Raw genomic sequence first — 20,902 nt, 5'->3', positions numbered from 1 at the left:
AATAGGAGTCATCTAATAGCCATGGGTTATGTCCCTATTGTGTAACATAAACAAGGGCTTATTCATTCTTAAGTTGCTGACTCCATCTCACAATAAAGATATAAACCAATATTTCGCTCACATATGATGGACATGTAGCCTTTGATAGTGAAACATGACTACAAATAGCCATTGACCTTATGTAAAAAGCAGCAAGATGACCTTCAGTGGCGCATGACCTTCACCAAAACAGCAAAAAAATATTTCAGTTGCAAAGCAATTCACACTTGCAGTGTCAACCTTACTGTTAAATAACATATATCAAAAAGGCAGCATTACCTCCAACTCGCCTTTACTAAATCCTGGGAAAATGACTGGCTCATCCATCTTAGAGGTGTCCCTGACAGTGTATGTAGAATCATCTATCTCCACCATTATATCATTACGTAAGTTGATCAGAACCACATGGGTATGCTTCACTTTCAAGTTTAACAAGTGGTTCACAACTTTGGACAAACCCTAGAAACAACAGTAAATAATGTAACATTGTAAAACCCCTTTTGTAACTTTCAATTATGACAATAAATACACCTCTTAAAAATTAAAATTTTATATTTTTGGAAAGTGATAATTCAAATACAATGTATTAACAAATCACAGATATAAAATATACAAAATGCAAATGAATGGTTAATTTTAGAACATCAAAGTCCAGCTAGTGCAGGACAACCTGGCTCTTAGTGATTACACTCAGGTCTGCCATTACTATTTCTAGCTTTCTTTTGTTGACAACATTATTTACACCTGTATAAAATGCAAAATGAAATTCAAATATTTAATTTACAACCAGCCAGTAAATTACTGGAGAAATCTCTAATATATTTATGTCACACAGCAATATCTAAATTCTAACAATAGAATTCAAAGAGGCTCTGTTCAGTTCATACAGTAACTTTCAAGCATTATTCATGATGGAAGACCCCAGGTGCTGATTTGCTGGAAAAAAAATTCATTTCATTTAGAACCACTGATTTTTCAAAAGTTAGATATATCTTTCAATACATTTTGATGAAACATCCTCCAAAGTCATTTAAAAAAACAACAACAATAAAAAATCAATTAAGAAAGTTATACTAACATCAGCAGCTGGCTGTGCCATACCATATACAGGGATTTCTTTCAGATTTATTTTTCGGAAATTTGCAACTCTAACATCCATCTGAGAACCCATTAGGTCCAGGCCTACATAGTTATCCGATACCTGGTTAGAACAAATACACAATGGTTATAAAGTTGTGGTCAAACCTATTTACAAATAGACTAATCCGGAATATAGAATATTTGGGTTTTCCTCAGCTAATCTGTAGGTACAAACAAATTTTAACAGTTACAGCTTCGAAAATAAGCGCAACAGGTTTACTAATATATTGTGACCTATCGTGCATCATAATGCGATAACGGTAAAAGTTTGATTGTACCAGGGGATTAGCTGGAAAAACCCCAACATTTGTCGAGTTCCGGATATCATCTATACAACAATGGATAGAGAAAAACAGAATAATGATCTATATTAAAACAGAAATATAGTATCAAAAAGTTTTGTCTACTATATTATGCCAAAGAGATATTAATCATTAATTTCTGTAGAACAAGTTTAATTTTTTTCTTTCCTTTACTTTTTTTTAATATTCATAGCAGACAGATTTAATATTTCAAATGAATGATTAAAACTTTAAGTGAAAAAAGAGCTTTTGTTTCCTTCCTATAAAGAAAATTAGCATTTCATATACGTAGTAAAAGCTTTTATTTCTTATAAATAATGGTGAGAAATTTCCATAATTTCCATAATTTTATGAACAAATTTCTACTCTAACCAATATATTTCAAAATGTTATCAAAATTTGCCAAAGAAGATCTTCACACTTACCAAGCAGTGTTGTCCAGAATCGAGCCTGGAGTAACTGCTGTTGTTTATAGGCAGAAACATCGTACATCGTAGATGGTTCAGTTCTGGATGACGATTCATCCATTTTGTAAAACCAACCATAAATTGATTATCATACTGAAATAATAAAATATTCATTTATTTAATCTGACTTTTTAATCAAAACATAATATTCTTATTTGCTGCAACACAACAAAAAAAAATTGGCATAAGAATTTTAAACATGTCATAAAACCTTTCAATGTTCATTTACAATAAAGTCCAAAACATATCTAATATCAAGAATTTTAATACAAAAATAACTAAGAAACACTAAAATTAAATAGCAACAAATCTAACCAATTTGGCATCATTCATGACGGAAAGCCACCTATATTTGTATGCAATTGCTAAATATTTGAAAATTTAAAATGTTTCCACAATATCTCCTGTGCAAATAGGCAACATTAGAAGCATCCTTAAATAAGATGTATTCCACAGTAGGTTAAGCTACAGATTCTAAATGGTATTAACAACAAGGTCAAAGTCCATCAAGGAACAACTGGCTTATGAACCGGACATGAAAAAAGAACTCAATTTTAGGCCTTTGACCTCAGTGAAGCCTACCATTGACCTATACGCACAACATTATAGTCTCATGCTGGTGAACATTTGTGAAAAGTGTTTTAGAATTCATCGAATAATGAAATATAAATGAACCATTTATGAAAACAGACTCCATTCTAAGCATTTGATTTTGATTTTTTTGTGACCTTAACCTTGGTGCTACAGACCTTGATCTTGTGCACAACACATTGTCTTATGAAAATATTTTGTTTACTTTACTAATTGATACCATTTCAAAATAAACCAAATTTAGAATTTGACAGAGACATTAATGTTTTCATAATACCCATCAATGGATCAAATATATTTTAACATTCCATATGAGAGAATTTCTCTGTTTTTGTAAGACACCAACTGTTAGTTGACATTTTAAAAAGGTTCTTCACCTCTTAAATAATTGATCATCATGATGGTTGGTTAATGAACAATGGATGGTGTTAATGAACTATTGTTCAGAATATCTCTGCTGTGTAAATGGCAAGTCAAGAAAAGCAAAATGCACTTCAGTATTTGAGAACATGATGTTGCAAGTCACTGATTTAATACTACCAACACCATACAGAATTAAGCAGAAATATTTTTCCTCTAATTCTATTAATATTGCTTCTTTAAGAAACAAAACAAAAACATTTTTTCTCCTAAGAATTCTATCAATGTCTTGACAAAGCAAGAGGCAAGCAAGACTTCTCTAGCAGGAGAATGTATGTTCAAATACTCAAATTCTCACAGGAGTTTGTGTAAACACTGGTATCATTTCATTATCAGCAGAATAAATATTAGCCTTTGTCTAAAACTGATTGAATTAGTTCTCTAAAGAATGATTGATGTGGTGGTAAACATAGCCTTTTTTATTGAGGAGAAATTCAATGATAGTGGAGGAGAGTTATGAAATATTCAGGTCAACAATTTACCTGAAGTACTTGCCATAAAAAGGATTGATTAAAAGGCTGATGTCACAGTGTATAGAAAATATTTTTTGTAACATATGACATTATTACTTTCAGAGAAGATTTAGATCTGTTTTCAGATGCACTTTATAATAAGTTGTGCCAGATAATAGAAAAAAACTAGGCTTTAAAGTTGGCTATTTAAAAATAAATTACAAGAGTTTTGCATAAATTATAGCAAATAGGTATATGATTTTATCACAAAACAGTTTTGCACAATCAGCATTTTTAATGGCTGAAGTATCATAGACTGTGACTTTTCAAGCAATATAAGTGAAGGACTTTGATGCCAAACAATCTATTATTCTAGTACTGAATTCACACCCCAAAGGATCAAAATTATAATCAACATAAGCAGATGAATCATTTGTTAAATTTCTGGTGTCTTTTGCTTGGGTTTTAAGTCAGGCCAAAACTGTTAAGATCATATAGCTAATTTCTAGCTATATTGGAAGAAAAAAACATTACTGATTTCATTACCAATATGACTTCAGGCACAGTCACATGAAAAAAACTGAGAGCCACTGACTGTATGTAAGCCTGCTGGATAGCTTGAATCCTCACATGTAATCATTTAATTGTCTTTACTCAGGATTTGAACCAATAGTAAATAGAAACAAGTGTGTTTGAAAGTTTGTTACCACTTGACCATTTTTGGAATATCAAACAGAAATAAATGCTGGCTTTAAAGGGATACTCAGGCAAATAAATGGCAAAAATATTAAAATGATCTAATGTACTCAAATCATGCTAAAATGACATCTTTTAAAGTCCCAGCATGAATTTCTGTTTAAATTCTATATATTTTGTGTTTGAAGCGTAAATATATCAATATATGTTGAACGAAATTTAGACCCCTACAGAATCACCGAGTGGTTTTAAAACAAGTCATGTGACTTGTACAAACCCTGGATGTTACAATAACAGATATTGTGGATATTGTATAATTGAAACAAGTCTAAAGCATTCATTTGACATGTTCTTTAATGTTTCCAGAGTTCACTGTTACAACTATTGTGAAATCTTAACGCTGTAACCTGACTCACGTGGGTCAGGTTAGGAAACCACCATTTTATTCTTTATAAGTACAAAAGTTTTGTCCCTGTGACTGCCTAGTGTATACATTTTCAGGACATATACAAAATAATGAATGAAAATATCAAAACAAAGAAATGAAAATTTTGCCTGTGTCTCCCTTTAAGAATAAATTAAATTAACTGATGTTAAATACATTACCTGATCACAGAGATAGGCATTGAAGCAAATTAAAAAGAAATATCTGCTAAGATAGTTCACACACTTTCTGTATTGAGCCAATATATCATTCTCACTCTGAAAGGCAAAACCCTGAAAATAAAGAAAATAAATGAATGAAATGATGTCAATATGTTCCATTACCAGGAAAACATACAGCATTGTTTCTTTAGTTTTATACAAGTTTTTGCCAGGGTGAAAAATGTTTTGTAAGGAAGAAACATTTTTTGTAAGGAAGGAAAATGAGAAGGTTTTTTTTAACCAAAATGACAGTGCTTGGCACAATCATGATTGCTAAGTTTTAAATAAATACTTTTACTAGATTCAATTATTTTCAAAAATCCCTGCCACAGCCAACAAGATTTGTACAAAATCTTGTGCATACATGTGTTAGTCATCTAAATGATATATTATTAAACTATAGTATATTAACACTACTGTACAGTATACAAAATATATTTCTTGTAAATAATGTTCACTGTTCAATTAATTTTACATGTTTCCTAGTCATAACTTTGTTGTTTTTGTTTATGTATTGTATATTTATAGTAAAAATTCAATCCTAATAATGATGTAAAGTCAATGGTACAACTCCTCCATAAAATATATTAGAAAGATTTTATTATAATTGTTTCATACCAAGTTGAAGAAAAGGACAAAAGTTATTACAACATGGAACATTCACCATACTTTTATCTACTTTTATAAATTAAATTTGTCTGCATTTTACAAGCTAGACTACTGAAGACATTTTTTCCCACTACCAAGTTTTTTTCATTCACTTATAAACTTTTCTATTTGTCAAAAAGAATTATCACAAACAAATTTAATCCAATAGAACTGATGTACCATCACATAATCAAATTTTAAAGGTTACTTGCGGAGACAGATTTTCTAAGATATAAGTATTTATTCGGTTATCAATCAGTGTATCTGGCTAGGATACAACAAGACATTATCTCAGTATAAAGATACAGAATTAACAGTATAAATTGTTTGCCATTTGTCTACAAGTCACATTTTATATAGCAATATCTTCTCCCAGACTGACAAATGATTCAAGGATTCAAAATAGACAATACTTGATGTATTACTTCATTGTAAACAAATACAAGGAAGAGGAATCTTCGACTAAACAGGTTGTTTTTATTACTTTGACCTTCAACCCTGACCTTCCATGTTTTCATGACACAATAGGTATTAAACCTTGAAATTATAAATTGACATTGAACTTGTTTAACTATTTGATCTTGAACTTGAAAATCTAATTTACAACAAACTAAAAAATTCAAATATTTACATTAAACATTATATCTATAACTGGCCTTGACTTTAATTTTATTTGACCTTCAACCTGATGTTTCAATCTGTCTTTAACTAAAACTTTCATTTAAACTTTTGACCAACTGAATGTCGAAACCAAAAGTTCCTCTATTTAATTCATGATAATTAAATATCTAGTAACTATGAAAAACATGTGCAGTTGATCATTCAAATCAATCTACTTGTTATCTTGACTTGTGATCAAGTGACTTTTTTCATATAAATTATTAATAAACTATGCTTATTATCTTATATCTATTAGTCTCTATAGGTTCAATTTTGAAAAACCTACTGAAAAATTCATGTAAAATTATGAGTGTACTTTACAATGTTTCACTTTGTTACAAGAAAAATATTATTTTGCAATCCTTTTAAAACTAGAGGATGCTTTTGTAAAAAAGCGCATGTCTCCCCCACTGCTGAGAATAACTGTGAATGGAAACAGGAATGGAACTGGAGAAATCCGGAAATGAGAAAATGACCAATGGTCACTGTGACCTTAACCTTTGACCTACTGACCCCATAAACAAGAGGGATCATCTGCTCAATAAGACCAATCATCCTATGAAGTTTGAGGGTTGTAGGTCTAAAGGAACTCTAGTTATCATCCGGAAAGGAGAAATTAACCAACGGTCGCTGTGACCTTGACCTTTGACCTACTGACCATTAAAACAATAGGGATCATTTGATTAATAAGACCAATCATCCTATGAAGTTTGAGGGTTGTAGGTCAAAAGGAACTCTAGTTATCATCCGGAAATGAGAAATTGACCAACGGTCACTGTGACCTTGACCTTTGACCTACTGACCCCAAAAAACAATAGGGATCATCTGCTCTATAAGACCAATCATCCTATGAAGTTTGAGGGCTGTAGGTCAAAAGGAACTCTAGTTATCATCCGGAAACGAGAAATTGACCAACGGTCACTGTGACCTTGACCTTTGAACTACTGACCCCAAAAACAATAGGGATCATCTGCTCAATAAGACCAATCATCCTATGAAGTTTGAGGTCTGTAGGTCTAAAGGAACTCTAGTTATCATCCGGAAACGAGAAATTGACCAACGGTCAGTGTGACCTTGACCTTTGACCTACTGACCCCAAAAACAATAGGGATCATCAGCTCTATAAGACCAATCATCCTATGAAGTTTGAGGGCTGTAGGTCAAAAGGAACTCTAGTTATCGTCCGGAAACGAAGAATGGACGGACTGACGGACGGACGGACTGACGGACGGACAGGGCAAAAACAATATGTCTCCCCCCGAGGTGGGGGAGACATAATTATATTAATAAGCTTTTAAAAATATCCAGGTCATCAGGGTACATAAGTATGACATAATTTCAAAGTAAAATTAATCTTGACCCTCCCCATCACCCCAAAAAAAATTTCAAATAAAGATAAATACATTGATTTGTATTCTTAAAAGTTTTAAAATAATCTAGTAAAATAGCAGACAAAAGTAAGGCTTTGTATTATCCACTTTCAGGATCTTCTAGAGCTGTCAAAAGGCTTTTTGCCCATCTTGTCTGTGGTAGCAGAAGTGCGATAAAATTTGAAAGTGCAACTTAATCAGTTTACATAAAACTATCAATCATGACAGAAAGAAAAACACACATTCTAAAATCATCATCCGATAGTTACATTATACAATCGGGCATTATAAACTCATCGTAAACTATTAACATTAACACTTTAATAACAAGAGCACCGCTAGGCGGAGCATTATATGCCCGAAAGTGTTTTTTTTTTAGTAAGGATGAAGCATTTGTAAGACATGGGAATTCGCTGTTCATCCTATAAAATTTTACAGCTGTAGGTTGATTAATACTTAAGTTATTTATAATGACCTTAACCTTTGACCTTGTGACCCCAAAATCATTAGGAGTCTTCTACCTTATATGGACAATCATCCTAAGAAGTTTGAACACTGGCAGCCAAATGGACCTTAAATTATGCTCCGGAAACTGTTTTCAGTTTTAAGGTCATAGTGACCTTGACCTTTGACCTTGTGACCCCAAAATCAATAGGGGTCTTCTACCCAATATGGCCAATCATCCTATGAAGTTTGAATATTGTGGGCCAAATGGAACTTACGTTATGCTCCGGAAATTGTTTTTGGTTTTAAGGTAATTGTGACCTTGACCTTTGACCTTGTGACCCCAAAATCAATAGGGGTCTTTTGCCCAATATGGACAATCATCCTATGAAGTTTGAATATTGTGGGCCAAATGGAACTTAAGTTAAGCTCCGGAAACTGTGTTCAGTTTTAAGGATATAGTGGCCTTTGACCCTTGACATTTTGACCCCAAAATCAATAGGGTCATCTACCCAATATGGACAATCATCCTATGAAGTTTGAACACTGTGGGCCAAATGGAACTTAAGTTATGCTCCGGAAACTGTTTCCAGTATCAAGGTAATAGTGACCTTGACCTTTGACCTTGTGACCCCAAAATCAATAGGGTTCTTCTACCCCAATATGGCCAATTATCCTATGAAGTTTGAATATTGTGGGTCAATTGGAACTTAAGTTATGCTCCGAAACTGTTTCCAGTATCAAGGTCATAGTGACCTTGACCTTTGACCTTTTGACCCCAAAATCAATAGGGGTCTTCTACCCACTATGGACAATCATCCTATCAAGTTTGAACATTGTGGGTCAATTGGAACTTAAGTTATGCTCCGGAAACTGTTTTCAGTATCAAGGTAATAGTGACCTTGACCTTTGACCTTTTGACCCCAAAATCAATAGGGGTCTTCAACCCAATATGGACAATCATCCTATGAAGTTTGAACATTGTGGGTCGAATGGAACTTAAGTTATGCTCCGGAAACTGTTTTCAGTTTTAAGGTCATAGTGACCTTGACCTTTGACCTTTTGACCCCAAAATCAATAGGGGTCTTCTACCCAATATGGACAATCATCCTATGAAGTTTGAACATTGTGGGCCAAATGGAACTTAAGTTATGCTCCGGAAACCAAATTGCTAACGGACGGACGTACGGACGGACAGACGGACGGACGGACAGACAGACGGACACCAGGGGGTATAACATTATATGCCCTTTCGGGCATATAACAAAATGTGTCAATAATCACTAATGAAAAAATATCAAACAAAAAATTCTAGAACATGTGCTCCCAGTAAAATCTTTGCAAAATTCCACTGCAAGCTTACAGAAAATAATTATTATTATTATGTCAATAAATAATTGCTACAATTATAGTTTGATTCTTATGCATAAACAAAATTAATGTATCTGTTATCAGGGACTATTTTTTTCTCCAGGGTACAAATAAAGATTCATGTGCACTACTCTTAACATTGGAGTGATCAACACATTGCCCTTATAGCATGAATTCAGCATTTTCATCATATTTAAATACAATATTAATTTGAGAGTACAATAGATACACATTGCGGAAATGTCAACTTATTACATATCATGTTACAAATTATTTATCAAATTTCAACTTGTTGTCAATACAACATAAAATCCCCATTTCTAAAGGCAGTTGTTACTGTGGTATGTATAAATCTAATGCTAAACCAATAAAGTAAATACATACAGCATCATGATCTGCTTGCATTTCTACCAGTTTTTTCTTTGCAATCATGATCTCTGTTCTCAAGTTGTGTGTTGTGCAACAGTTATCAATTGCCATGTCAACCTGAAAGTAACAAATTTTTACATTGCATTTTAAATACCGCGGGTGTGATGTGGTTAACGTGTCAGACTAGTAATCTAAGGATTGCTGGTTGCGTGGGTTCAATCGCTGTCTGAGACAAGCCTTTGTTTCTGTGAGCAATAAACTGCATGTCTGTTGCCATGCCTTAATCAGCATTTTGAGAATGATATCAGTTTCTGTATAAAAACTGAAAACATGAATATTGCAATAGTTCATTTTTATAATAGATCTTGGGAACAAAACCTTTGAAAACGGCAATGAAAGTTTTGAAAAATAAATAAAAAAACAAATATGGCATCAAGTATATGTGTTACAATATCATAAAATATTGCATTGAATATATATATTAAAAACAATACACTCTCATTCAGTTCATAAAATTGTATTGGCCATGTGCATGACATAAATATAAACAAAGTTTCCTTTTATTTTGTCAACCTTGATAAAATATTAATGACAGAACTGTATCGTAGAGAATTTCTTATGTTAGGAAAACTGATCCTACTAATTACTGTCATAGTTTAAGATTCCTAAGATATCTCAGCAGGGATTGTAACTAACTTGTTCCTATTAACATTACAAAAGTGTTAGTATGAATATGATTTATCTATCAATACTTAGATTAATGTAGTCTTTTCTTTTCTTAATTCTGTAATATCGTAAATGTCTCTTGGGATTATCTACAACAAAAACAAATTGCAAAATGTAGAGCAAAATGAAAAATCCCATATGTTTCATAATTTTCATAAGTCTTTAAGCCCCAGTGTCATTTATATCTAGGTTTTAAATACCACCTTATTTATGCATTGAAAACCACACACTTTTTTGAACTCTCACAGTTAAATATTAGAATCTCAATACATCAATCATGGCTAAACATGGCTTTACATTATCTATCATGGTTTTATACCTCATTATTTACATACATCCTTGTGGCTAAACATACATTGTAGGATACATTGAACATTACTGCTATACATGCATCAAGTACTGCTATACATGCATCCAGTACAGCTATACATGCATCTAATAGGCTATACATGCATCCAGTATGGCTATACATACATCCAGTACAGCTATACATACATCCAGTATGGCTATACATACATCCAGTACAGCTATACATACATCCAGTATGGCTATACATACATCCAGTATGGCTATACATACATCCAGTACAGCTATACATACATCCAGTATGGCTATACATACATCCAGTATGGCTATACATGCATCCAGTATGGCTATACATACATCCAGTATGGCTATACATACATCCAGTACAGCTATACATACATCCAGTACAGCTATAAATACATCCAGTATGGCTATACATAGATCCAGTATGGCTATACATACATCCAGTATGGCTATACATACATCCAGTATGGCTATACATGCATTCATTAAGAGAATTTAAATGACAACTGGTGTTAGTAAAATTCATAGTTAAAATGAAATTTATCATGATATTAATATGAATATTTATCAAATATTTATTTTTTAATAATAACAGCATTACTGTATGCTCTATGCTTATCGATCAATCAGTTGTCAGTTGTACCCCAATGTTAGACCCCTTATCTAGTCTGCACTTGCTGGTCCTGTTATATTTTTTCCAAGATTTCATATTATCAGAATAAACACAAGAACCGGTTGAACCGGGTGATGCTCCACGAGAAGGTTCTGGACACAGGAAAGTATAAAAAATGAACAAAGGGCAAAAACTCCAAAATTAGGCAAGGCGGAGTTATGTTTTTTGCACTGCACTTCTATTCAATAAGATCTATCTATCTATTAAGTTTCCTGATGATATCATAGTTATGTCCCGGGTAAAATTCAAAGTGTAAAAATGAACAAAGGGCAATAACTCAAAAAATTAGTTTAGGCTTTGTTTAGGTTCTTTAAGCATTGCAGTTCTATCCAATTATATCTAGCTACCTACAATGTTTCATGTTGATATCTCTAATAGTTTTAAAGTTATGCCCCAGACAAAAGTCAAAAAGTAAAAATAAACAAAGGGCAATTACTTCAAAATAAGGCAAGGCAGAGTAATGATTCTTAAGCACTGCACTTCCACCCAATGAGACCTATCTATCTACAAAGTTTCATGTTGATATCTCTTATAATTTTAGAGTTATGTCCCGGACAAAGTTCAAATTGTCAAAATGAACAAAGGGCAATAACTCCAAAAGTAGGCAAGACAGTGTTACAGTTCTTGTGCACTGCAAACTTACTCAATGAGATCTATCTACCTACAAAGTTTCATGTTGATATCTCTTATACATTTAGAGTTATGTCCCGGACAAAGTTCAAAGTGTAAAAATAAACAAAGGGGGATAATTCAAAAATTAGGCAAGGCAGAGTTAAGGTTCTTGTTCACTGCACACCTACTCAATGAGATCTATCTACCTACAAAGTTTCATGTTGATACCTATTATAGTTTTAGAGTTATGTCCTGGACAAAGTTCAAAGTGTAAAATAAACAAAGGGGGATAATTCAAAAATTAGGCAAGGCAGAGTTACGGTTCTTGTGCACTGCAAACTTACTCAATGAGATCTATCTACCTACAAAGTTTCATGTTGATATCTCTTATACATTTAGAGTTATGTCCCGGACAAAGTTCAAAGTGTAAAAATAAACAAAGGGGGATAATTCAAAAATTAGGCAAGGCAGAGTTAAGGTTCTTGTTCACTGCACACCTACTCAATGAGATCTATCTACCTACAAAGTTTCATGTTGATACCTATTATAGTTTTAGAGTTATGTCCTGGACAAAGTTCAAAGTGTAAAATAAACAAAGGGGGATAATTCAAAAATTAGGCAAGGCAGAGTTACGGTTCTTGTGCACTGCACACCTACTCAATGAGATCTATCTACCTACAAAGTTTCATGTTGATACCTCTTATACTTTTAGAGTTATGTCCCGGACAAAGTTCAAAGTGTAAAAATAAACAAAGGGGAATAATTCAAAAATTAGGCAAGGCAGAGTTATGGTTCTTGTGCACTGCACACCTACTCAATGAGATCTATCTACCTACAAAGTTTCATGTTGATACCTCTTGTTGTAAGGGGACGGACGGAAAGACGGAAGGACAGACGGACAAGGCGGCGACTATATGCTCCCCCGAAATTTTTCCGGGAGCATAAAAACAGATTGTGACTAGTAATTCCTTGTTTTTGAAATATGAGATAAATTACTTCTGAATCAATTTATGAAAGATATGTACAATAACGAATGTTGCAGGTTAAATCAATGATGTTGTGGGATTGTCTTTTGTAGGAGTGGATATTCTCGTCTGTTTGACCCCTCTCCTTTTTCCTTGCATGCCTGCTCAGAAAATAATTACAAGGTATTTATATGGAAATATTATACATTCTAAGTGACTTGTAAGGCTCTAATGATGATAATTATAGTGATTAAATAAACATATCATTTTGTTCCAAAGTAATAATATGTCAGATGATATTTGTTTGTACAAATCTAATGCACACCTAATTATAGACATTCAGAAATCAGTCCATTCACCAAGACCAAGATAATTATAACATGTCAGTATTATTAATTCATGGGGGAAATAGGTATTGAACTAAAACCAAGACAGTAAGCCCAATTAGTGCAAAAAGCATTTACGAATGACTGACAAAAACTAGTACCCATGTACTACATTATTTTGACATTGACCTTCACCTTCAATCTGATATCCTGGCTTATATGTGAGACAAGTTTTCCTCATGTGCCACAAAATTATACCTTAGTTATTTCAAAATCCCTTCAAAAAATTTTTTTTTTCATTTTTAATTTGAAATCATCTTAACAATATCATATGAATGGTTTAATTCATATAATGTATTTCTGTAATTATTGTGATGCGTTAAAGCCATTCTGAGATCATGATCACGACAAAATTATAGGTCGAGTATGCATTAAAACGTCATTGTAAATCAATTGCATGCACTCATTTTGGTATAATGTTGTAATTATTATTCCGCGATTAAATCATAAAAATGTTGTCATTTTCGATTCCAAAAATTACTGAACAAAGTATAAATGTTACTTTTGTTAGAACTGGCATGTGAATTATCATGTCAGAATGTTTCAAACATTAAGATAATTTTTTAATATTAGCGATGTGTTCAATTTGCAATAAAGCAAAGAAAAAATCTACAGTGCATGTACCCCTCGGCAAAGAACCCCTCCAACACTTATTTACTGATGGACTTAAGGAACTCCCCTAAAATTACATGTTCCATTTCTATCATTATTCATTTGATTATTACTTAAATTTTCTGGGCAACCTTGATTATTAATTTAGTGTTTCAGACTTTTTTGTACTGTACTTCAAATGAATTTTAAAGTGGTCTACAATTTGCACATTTTCAACAAGTATTCCAAGTACAGTATTAATGAAAAATATAAAAATTATCATATGGATATTGTCATAAATATCGCTTGCAAATATTGTTGATGAAGCTTTAAAAGATTTAGTATGAACATTAAAATATGATGCAAAATAATATTTTGTTCTGGAACAATTTATTGGCTGCTATATGATTATAATATTATATTTGTAATATTGGATCATGTATCTCACAATTGCAAACAACATTCATATATAATTCTTTCATGGTTTGTTGTAATGTTTAATACTTAATACTATCAACATGATAATGTTTACATTATAGACCAATCCACTTTAATCATTGTAACATGTTCTTTGGTAAATTGGCGTTAATTAATCAGTCTAGCCAATCTATTGTTTATAGATATAAAAATAATTTCAAATACTCGATTGACAAGCATGAATTAGGAAGAATTTACAAAACTAAATTGGTCAAGATTTATTTAATTTTCAAAAATGCTTACTGGTAAGAAATGAATACAACTTACCTAAATAATGTAAAATTTTAACTTTTCATAACAGTAAATTTTAACAGAGGGACATGATATTTCTACTATCCAATAAAATAGACATGTTACAGAGATGGTTCGTTCATTACTTAAATGCAGTAGCTACTATTACTTTAAGGCATATCAAATATATAACTGAAAATGTCACACAGCAAATTGAGTAGCTGCAGACAGACAATCTGATTCCTATTTTGATATGCATCATTTAATATAACTGGGATGTATGGTAAAGCATTGTCTGCATTAATTTGTCACAATTCTGTTTGGTGTCCAATAAATTGATAAATTTTCAATATGCTAGAATACAATAATGACAGGCTAAAATAGATCACAAGTAGAGATCTAGTCTGTAGAGTCTCTTTAACTAGAGAGTCTATAAGGTTTACAATCATAGGCTTTTTTCCAGTACTAGAAGAGGATCTAGAACTCAGCTGCCCCTATGTGCATTGTTTCAGATAAAAGAGTGCACCAGAACTGAACCACAAACCCATATAAGGCTAGCCAGATAGTTTCCTTCTGACTTGCTATTTTAACTTGCCCCTGACAGGGTTTGAACCCATGTGGCTGGCAATCATTAAATTTCAAGTCAAACGCGTTAACAACTTGGCCATGCTGCAACATCCATCAAAATAAGTACTGACTGAAAAGCAAACAGTGCAGACCATCATCAGACAACACCTGGGATTGTAAAAATTTATTCAGAGCCTGCAGTTTAAGTAGGTACTAAATTCTACAAGATGGCTACAATTTTTGTTGCTTGACTGTCGGCAATTACTCAAAAATAAGAGTGGACACTCCCTGCTGCATGGATGTGTTGGCTGATCTTGGTCTGCAATGGTTGCAAACTTGCAAGGGTCAAGGTTTAAATTAACAAGGACATTTTCTAAAATCAATGCAAGTAAAGTCTATTACATAAAGTCAGTAGTAAATGGAGAGAGATATTGTCTGTTTCAATTTTATTAGAATTCTGATTGTCATGCAATAAAACAATTAAAATCTCCATGCAGAGAAAACAAGCATATTAATTCAAACAAAAATAGTTTTGTAGGCACATGTTTCTATTGTCATAACAAACAATGTTCATTTTTTTTTGTTCTACATTTAAATAAAATAAGACAAAAAGTTGTGGCAAAGATTGATTCTCTCAAGGGGAGTTTTAAAACAAGTCAGCTGTCACACTGCCAGCCATGTAAACAAACTGATAATACTTCTTTGGATGAAAATATAAGTGGCACAGGAGGTGAATCAGTGGGATATATCACATGAAATCCGAGTATTGCATAATTATATTTAAATAGTAACTGACTGACTGGTGTGTATTATTTCTTTAAATGTATCAAATAATACTGATCTACTGATAACACAATAACTTACAACTACTACATGTTTTTATTTCCGAGATTACATAATCATTTTCTAAAGATTTCATTCCATACAAATACAGACATGAGCTGTCATATAAGAACTATAGATAAAAGCAATGGTGAGAGACACCATACTAAACATGGTGAGTCTATCAAGGTAAATAAATGCCAGATATTTCTAGATGTTAAAAAAAAGGGGAATATTTCAGAAAAAAAAATCCAAACTATAAGTATCCTGCAATCATGATGGAAAAAAAATGTTGTGAAGTTTCTAGCAAATATCTTTAATACTTGACAAGAAATGGCCACAATGCTTGTCCTATATTTTGACCTTACCTGATGTTTAATGGTGTTGCCATTGTCAAGCAGGGACACAAGCTTTGTAATGGCTCTAAAATAGCCCTGTTCTTGTAGATCAGTTTCTGTCATTCTATTGTGCCTAGACGCTGCAGAACTGGGTCTGAAAAGAATTCAGAACAAATTAAATGTGTATTTGACAAAAATGTAAATTCAAAGTAAATCCAGGTTATCTGCTCTATGTTATCCTGAAAGCGAGAACTAAATCTATCCATAAAAACAGAGCAGACCAAGATCAGCCAGCACATTCATGCTTTCTGACTATGGTCTGCACTGTTTGATACTCAGTCAGTACTTATTTTAAAATTCTCCCATAAAATGAAATTTTCCCTACTAAGTTAAGATTTTAACTCAAGTTGCCAAAAAATAAAGAATAAATAATACACATCATTTTTGTTTTAATGTATAACAGTTACTTCTATAGAATTCATTCTAGCAGCACTTGTTTCATTGCTGATTGTTCACATATGTATATATTATTGTGCAATAGGCCGAACAGGAGTAAGTATTCAATCTGTAATAGAGGCTTGAACCTTGTTATCATTAGCAGACATCTACTGAGCTATTCAATTCTCAGACATACTTATTTAGATGCATGAATAAATAGGGAGAATTGTACATATTGTCCCATACAATCAAAAGTCAGCCGGTGCATCCAAATAAAATGTCTAATCAGCCACAGAACAATCTGTCATTTCCACAAAGTCGCCACTATCATTCCAAAATTAGCCAAAACCGCAGTGATGATCAAACAAGATTAATGAATTTGCTTCATCAAGCCTTTAACTGACAATGCTAACAAAAAACCACGCAACAACAGACTGCTGCCCACTATATTAGATCTTCTAATCCACAAATGGGATGACTTCACATCTATCTTTTATGTACCAGTCTGCTTTAAAAGCATCTTCTATTTCCTTTGGGATGATGTTCCAATATATCTAAAAGCACCCTATTCTATAATTAAATGTCTAAATATTCATCAGTGTGGAGACTGTAGCTAGAGACTGTGGCTGTGTTCATTCATTAATCAAGGTGTGTGCTGTCTCACTGATCATTACCTAGGGGCTTATTCATAAGAAACCATAAACAAAATAAAAAATTTCCCAACTCCAGACGAAAAAAATATGAAGACAAAAAATCATTTAAATATTGCTATTATTATAATTGTTGTTGTGATGGTAGTGAAAGTAACTTTGTATTAATATGCATCTTTTATCAGCCAGAAAAAACTAAAACCATCCTTATTTCTTGCCAAGTGTGCCCCAAAAACAGCATTTCACACTGTTAAATTATGATCAAGGTTACAGTCATGGCAATATTTTGCAGCCTTAACATTTTGCCATGTTTTATATTTGACTCAATGTTGCTTCCTCATAAGCAACAAAAAAATTTTTTTTTTAACTTTCATTTTAATTAAATTAGCACTAATATTACCTCCGTTTTGTGGTGTCTGCATCTTTTTGTGCCAGCAGTAGATATCCCATCACAGCACCAACATTGACACGTCCCACACCTTTCTCACCTGTAAATAACATTGCTGGCTGGGCAGTGTCTTTAGATGACAAGTACGAATCCTAAAATAATATAACATAAATTCAATTTTAGATACCATCTAACAGTCAACCAAGCACTTCCCAACCCTTACTCCTCCAAATATATCCATCATTAACATAAATGAACCTATCTTCAGGGGAGCAATGGCCTATTAATGGCCCATCTCTTTAGCAAGTTTGGCAAGGTAGGTTCAGGGGAGCAATGAACTTATGGTCTATATCTTTAGCAAGTTAGACATGTTGGTTTCAGGTGAGCAATGACCTAATGTTCCATCTCTATAGCAAGTTAGGCATGGTGGGTTCAAGGAAGCAATAGCCTAATGGTCCATCTCTTAAGGAAGTTAGGCATGATGGTTTTCAGGTGAGCAATGACCTAATGTTCCATCTCTATAGCAAGTTAGGCATGGTGGGTTCAAGGAAGCATAATAGCCTAATGGTCCATCTCTTAAGGAAGTTAGGCATGGTGGTTTCAGGTGAGCAATGACCTAATGTTCCATCTCTATAGCAAGTTAGGCATGGTGGTTTCAGGTGAGCAATGACCTAATGTTCCATCTCTATAGCAAGTTAGGCATGGTGGGTTCAGGGGAGCAATGGCCTAATGTTCCATCTCTTTAGCAAGTTAGGCATGGTGGTTTCAGGTGAGCAATGACCTAATGGTCCATCTCTATAGCAAGTTAGGCATGGTGGTTTCAGGTGAGCAATGACCTAATGGTCCATCTCTATAGCAAGTTAGGCATTTTCTATAAAAATTAAAATTATTATTATTCTTTATTGAGCGATTGGAATATTGTTTACGTAAAAAGCTGTGATCTGAGATTACCTGAAATATAGGTTAAAGTTAAGACATTTTTAACAAGGATTCTATTTTAACATCCCTTTTATAAATCACATGATCTCATGTGCATTAAATACTAAGTAGATCACTTCATACAAGTATTTGAATAATTATCATGTTATGCAAACGTCGAGACATTAAAGGAACATTAATTCATTTGCTTCCACACGGTAGAAGATATTCTGCCATATCTAAAATTGTTTCATGTCATCTTATGACATTGAATGATCATTAATTCATCATTTATAATAAACATTCAATCAATTTCTATGAAGTAATATCATACAAGAATTCTAGAGCTGGCACTCATAGCTAAAGATTTGATTAATGGCTATCACAGAAATCTCTGAAACAGCATCCTGGTATTTTCAGACATACTAGGCTCTATAGTTCTGATTTCAAATTTGATGCTAATGTGGCAGTATATGGGGAATTAAATCTTACATTTTACAGTATGTAAATCTAAAAAAAAATCATGAACTCTGGAAATGTTAGTTACAATCTCATGTTTTCTCCCCATTTAAATACATAAAATAATATTTTTTATTATTTCCAAGCAACTAAACTTTATGTCATAATGTTTATGACTAGATAACAACCAGTGAAACAAACTTTTTATGTAGAACTGTTTAAATTTCACATCTATTTCTGATAAAAAGCAGAAAATTTATAATGAATCCATAGTAAGTTTCTCTTGTAAATAAATATGTTTCTTTGTATAATTTATCAGAATTTTGTCATACGTGAGAAAATAAGACAAAATATTTTTATACCATGAGGCATTGGGGACATTAAATAACATTTCCCAGAATTCCCCTTTCTCTGTAATGGCTCATCTTTATACGTGAAAGGATATTGATTCTTTACCATGAAACAAACATAAACCTTTAAACGACAATATATTATTTCCAGAATCATGGGGATCATATCTGTACTTCTTTAAAATTATGCTGTTATACTCTAGTCATAGATTGTACCTGTACTTTTATATTTATCAGTATATGCCATTACTCTAGCTTTTTTGTAACGGATTTGGCCTGCTTTAGACAGTTCGTTCAAGGATTTTCAATACAAAAAAAAGCTGTAACATTGTACAGTCTATAATCAGATTACTTAGATGAGCTGAATGAGGCTGGCCTAGCTCTTGACTGGTGGCAACAACTGATCATTTTCAACACTCTCTGATCTTTCTCTGGAACCAACCAGTACTAAGCAATGAGTGAAAAGTTTCTTGCCTTGCCCCTGACAGGGTTTGAACACAAGCAGCCAGCAATTCTAATAGCTAGAGTACTAGTCTGACAGTCATGTTAACGACTTGGCTATGCCGCCACTGGTTACAATTTAAGCACAAACCGGCGCTTTGAGTAAGACTGTCTTGGCTCTATACTATTGGTGTAGGACATACATTATTATCCCTAGCATTTAAATGGTTATACTTTAATACGACAGTCAGAACAAATTCATTCTATACTTTAATACGACAGTTAGAACAAATTCATTCAACTAGAAAATTGTTATACCTGAGCTATAGAGATGAAATGGTCCACTTCTAAGTCAGGTGGAGCGCCCTCTAGTGGGAAGCAGAGTCTGCGATATCTGAAATTCAAAACAATAATTTTATGTAAAATCATTTTACTCCCTAATTGTAAATGTTAAACACTCATATGTTATCCGAGTTAAATTTTTGTGTATGTATCTTTAATACTGGTTAAGGTATTAGCACCCTAATGCATTACCTCCGCTCTGAAGAGTATTCAAATAGGCTAGAACTACTGTTAACTACATTGAAAATGAGGGACATGGGTTCAATCCCCAGAAGGGCCAACTTTTTTTTTCTTTCTTTTTTTCTTTTAACATTATTTATGTATCTCCCATGTCCCATTTGGAAAGAAAAAAGTGTTTAATTTTGATTTTTTAATTTATATAGGTATTTATTGGCTAAATTATGCTAAATCTAGTAATAAATATGGTACCTGATATTTTCAAAGTGTAATATAATCAAAACTAGACGGTAAAAGTATTTCATATTTTACAAGATCAACCAATATACTTTTTTAAAAATTTAGGGAAACTTTGAAAACAGGCACTCATTTGGGTAAATTTTAATTTTTTTTTAAACTAGAACTGC

General features: G+C 32.8%; 1 protein-coding gene across 1 annotated transcript in view; it reads right to left on the bottom strand.

Moving 5' to 3' along the window:
* LOC132732419 (paladin-like) overlaps positions 1-20,424 on the bottom strand; it is a 34,221-nt gene extending 13,797 nt beyond the window's left edge. The window contains exons 1-8 of the mRNA XM_060718834.1: positions 20,295-20,424; positions 17,821-17,960; positions 16,363-16,486; positions 9,630-9,731; positions 4,714-4,824; positions 1,907-2,041; positions 1,118-1,240; positions 319-498 (exon numbers count right to left, since the gene is read on the bottom strand). Of these exons, the coding sequence (XP_060574817.1) occupies positions 319-498; positions 1,118-1,240; positions 1,907-2,041; positions 4,714-4,824; positions 9,630-9,731; positions 16,363-16,486; positions 17,821-17,960; positions 20,295-20,405 (1,026 nt within the window). The 5' untranslated portion in view covers positions 20,406-20,424. The remainder of the gene's footprint in view (positions 1-318; positions 499-1,117; positions 1,241-1,906; positions 2,042-4,713; positions 4,825-9,629; positions 9,732-16,362; positions 16,487-17,820; positions 17,961-20,294) is intronic.
* Between the last annotated feature and the right edge of the window lie 478 nt (positions 20,425-20,902).

The sequence above is a fragment of the Ruditapes philippinarum genome, unplaced genomic scaffold (genome assembly GCF_026571515.1).
Source record: "Ruditapes philippinarum isolate M1 unplaced genomic scaffold, ASM2657151v2 ctg4582_1_1_1_1, whole genome shotgun sequence".
Classification (NCBI taxonomy): domain Eukaryota; kingdom Metazoa; phylum Mollusca; class Bivalvia; order Venerida; family Veneridae; genus Ruditapes; species Ruditapes philippinarum.
This window is presented reverse-complemented; position numbering and strand designations above follow the sequence as displayed.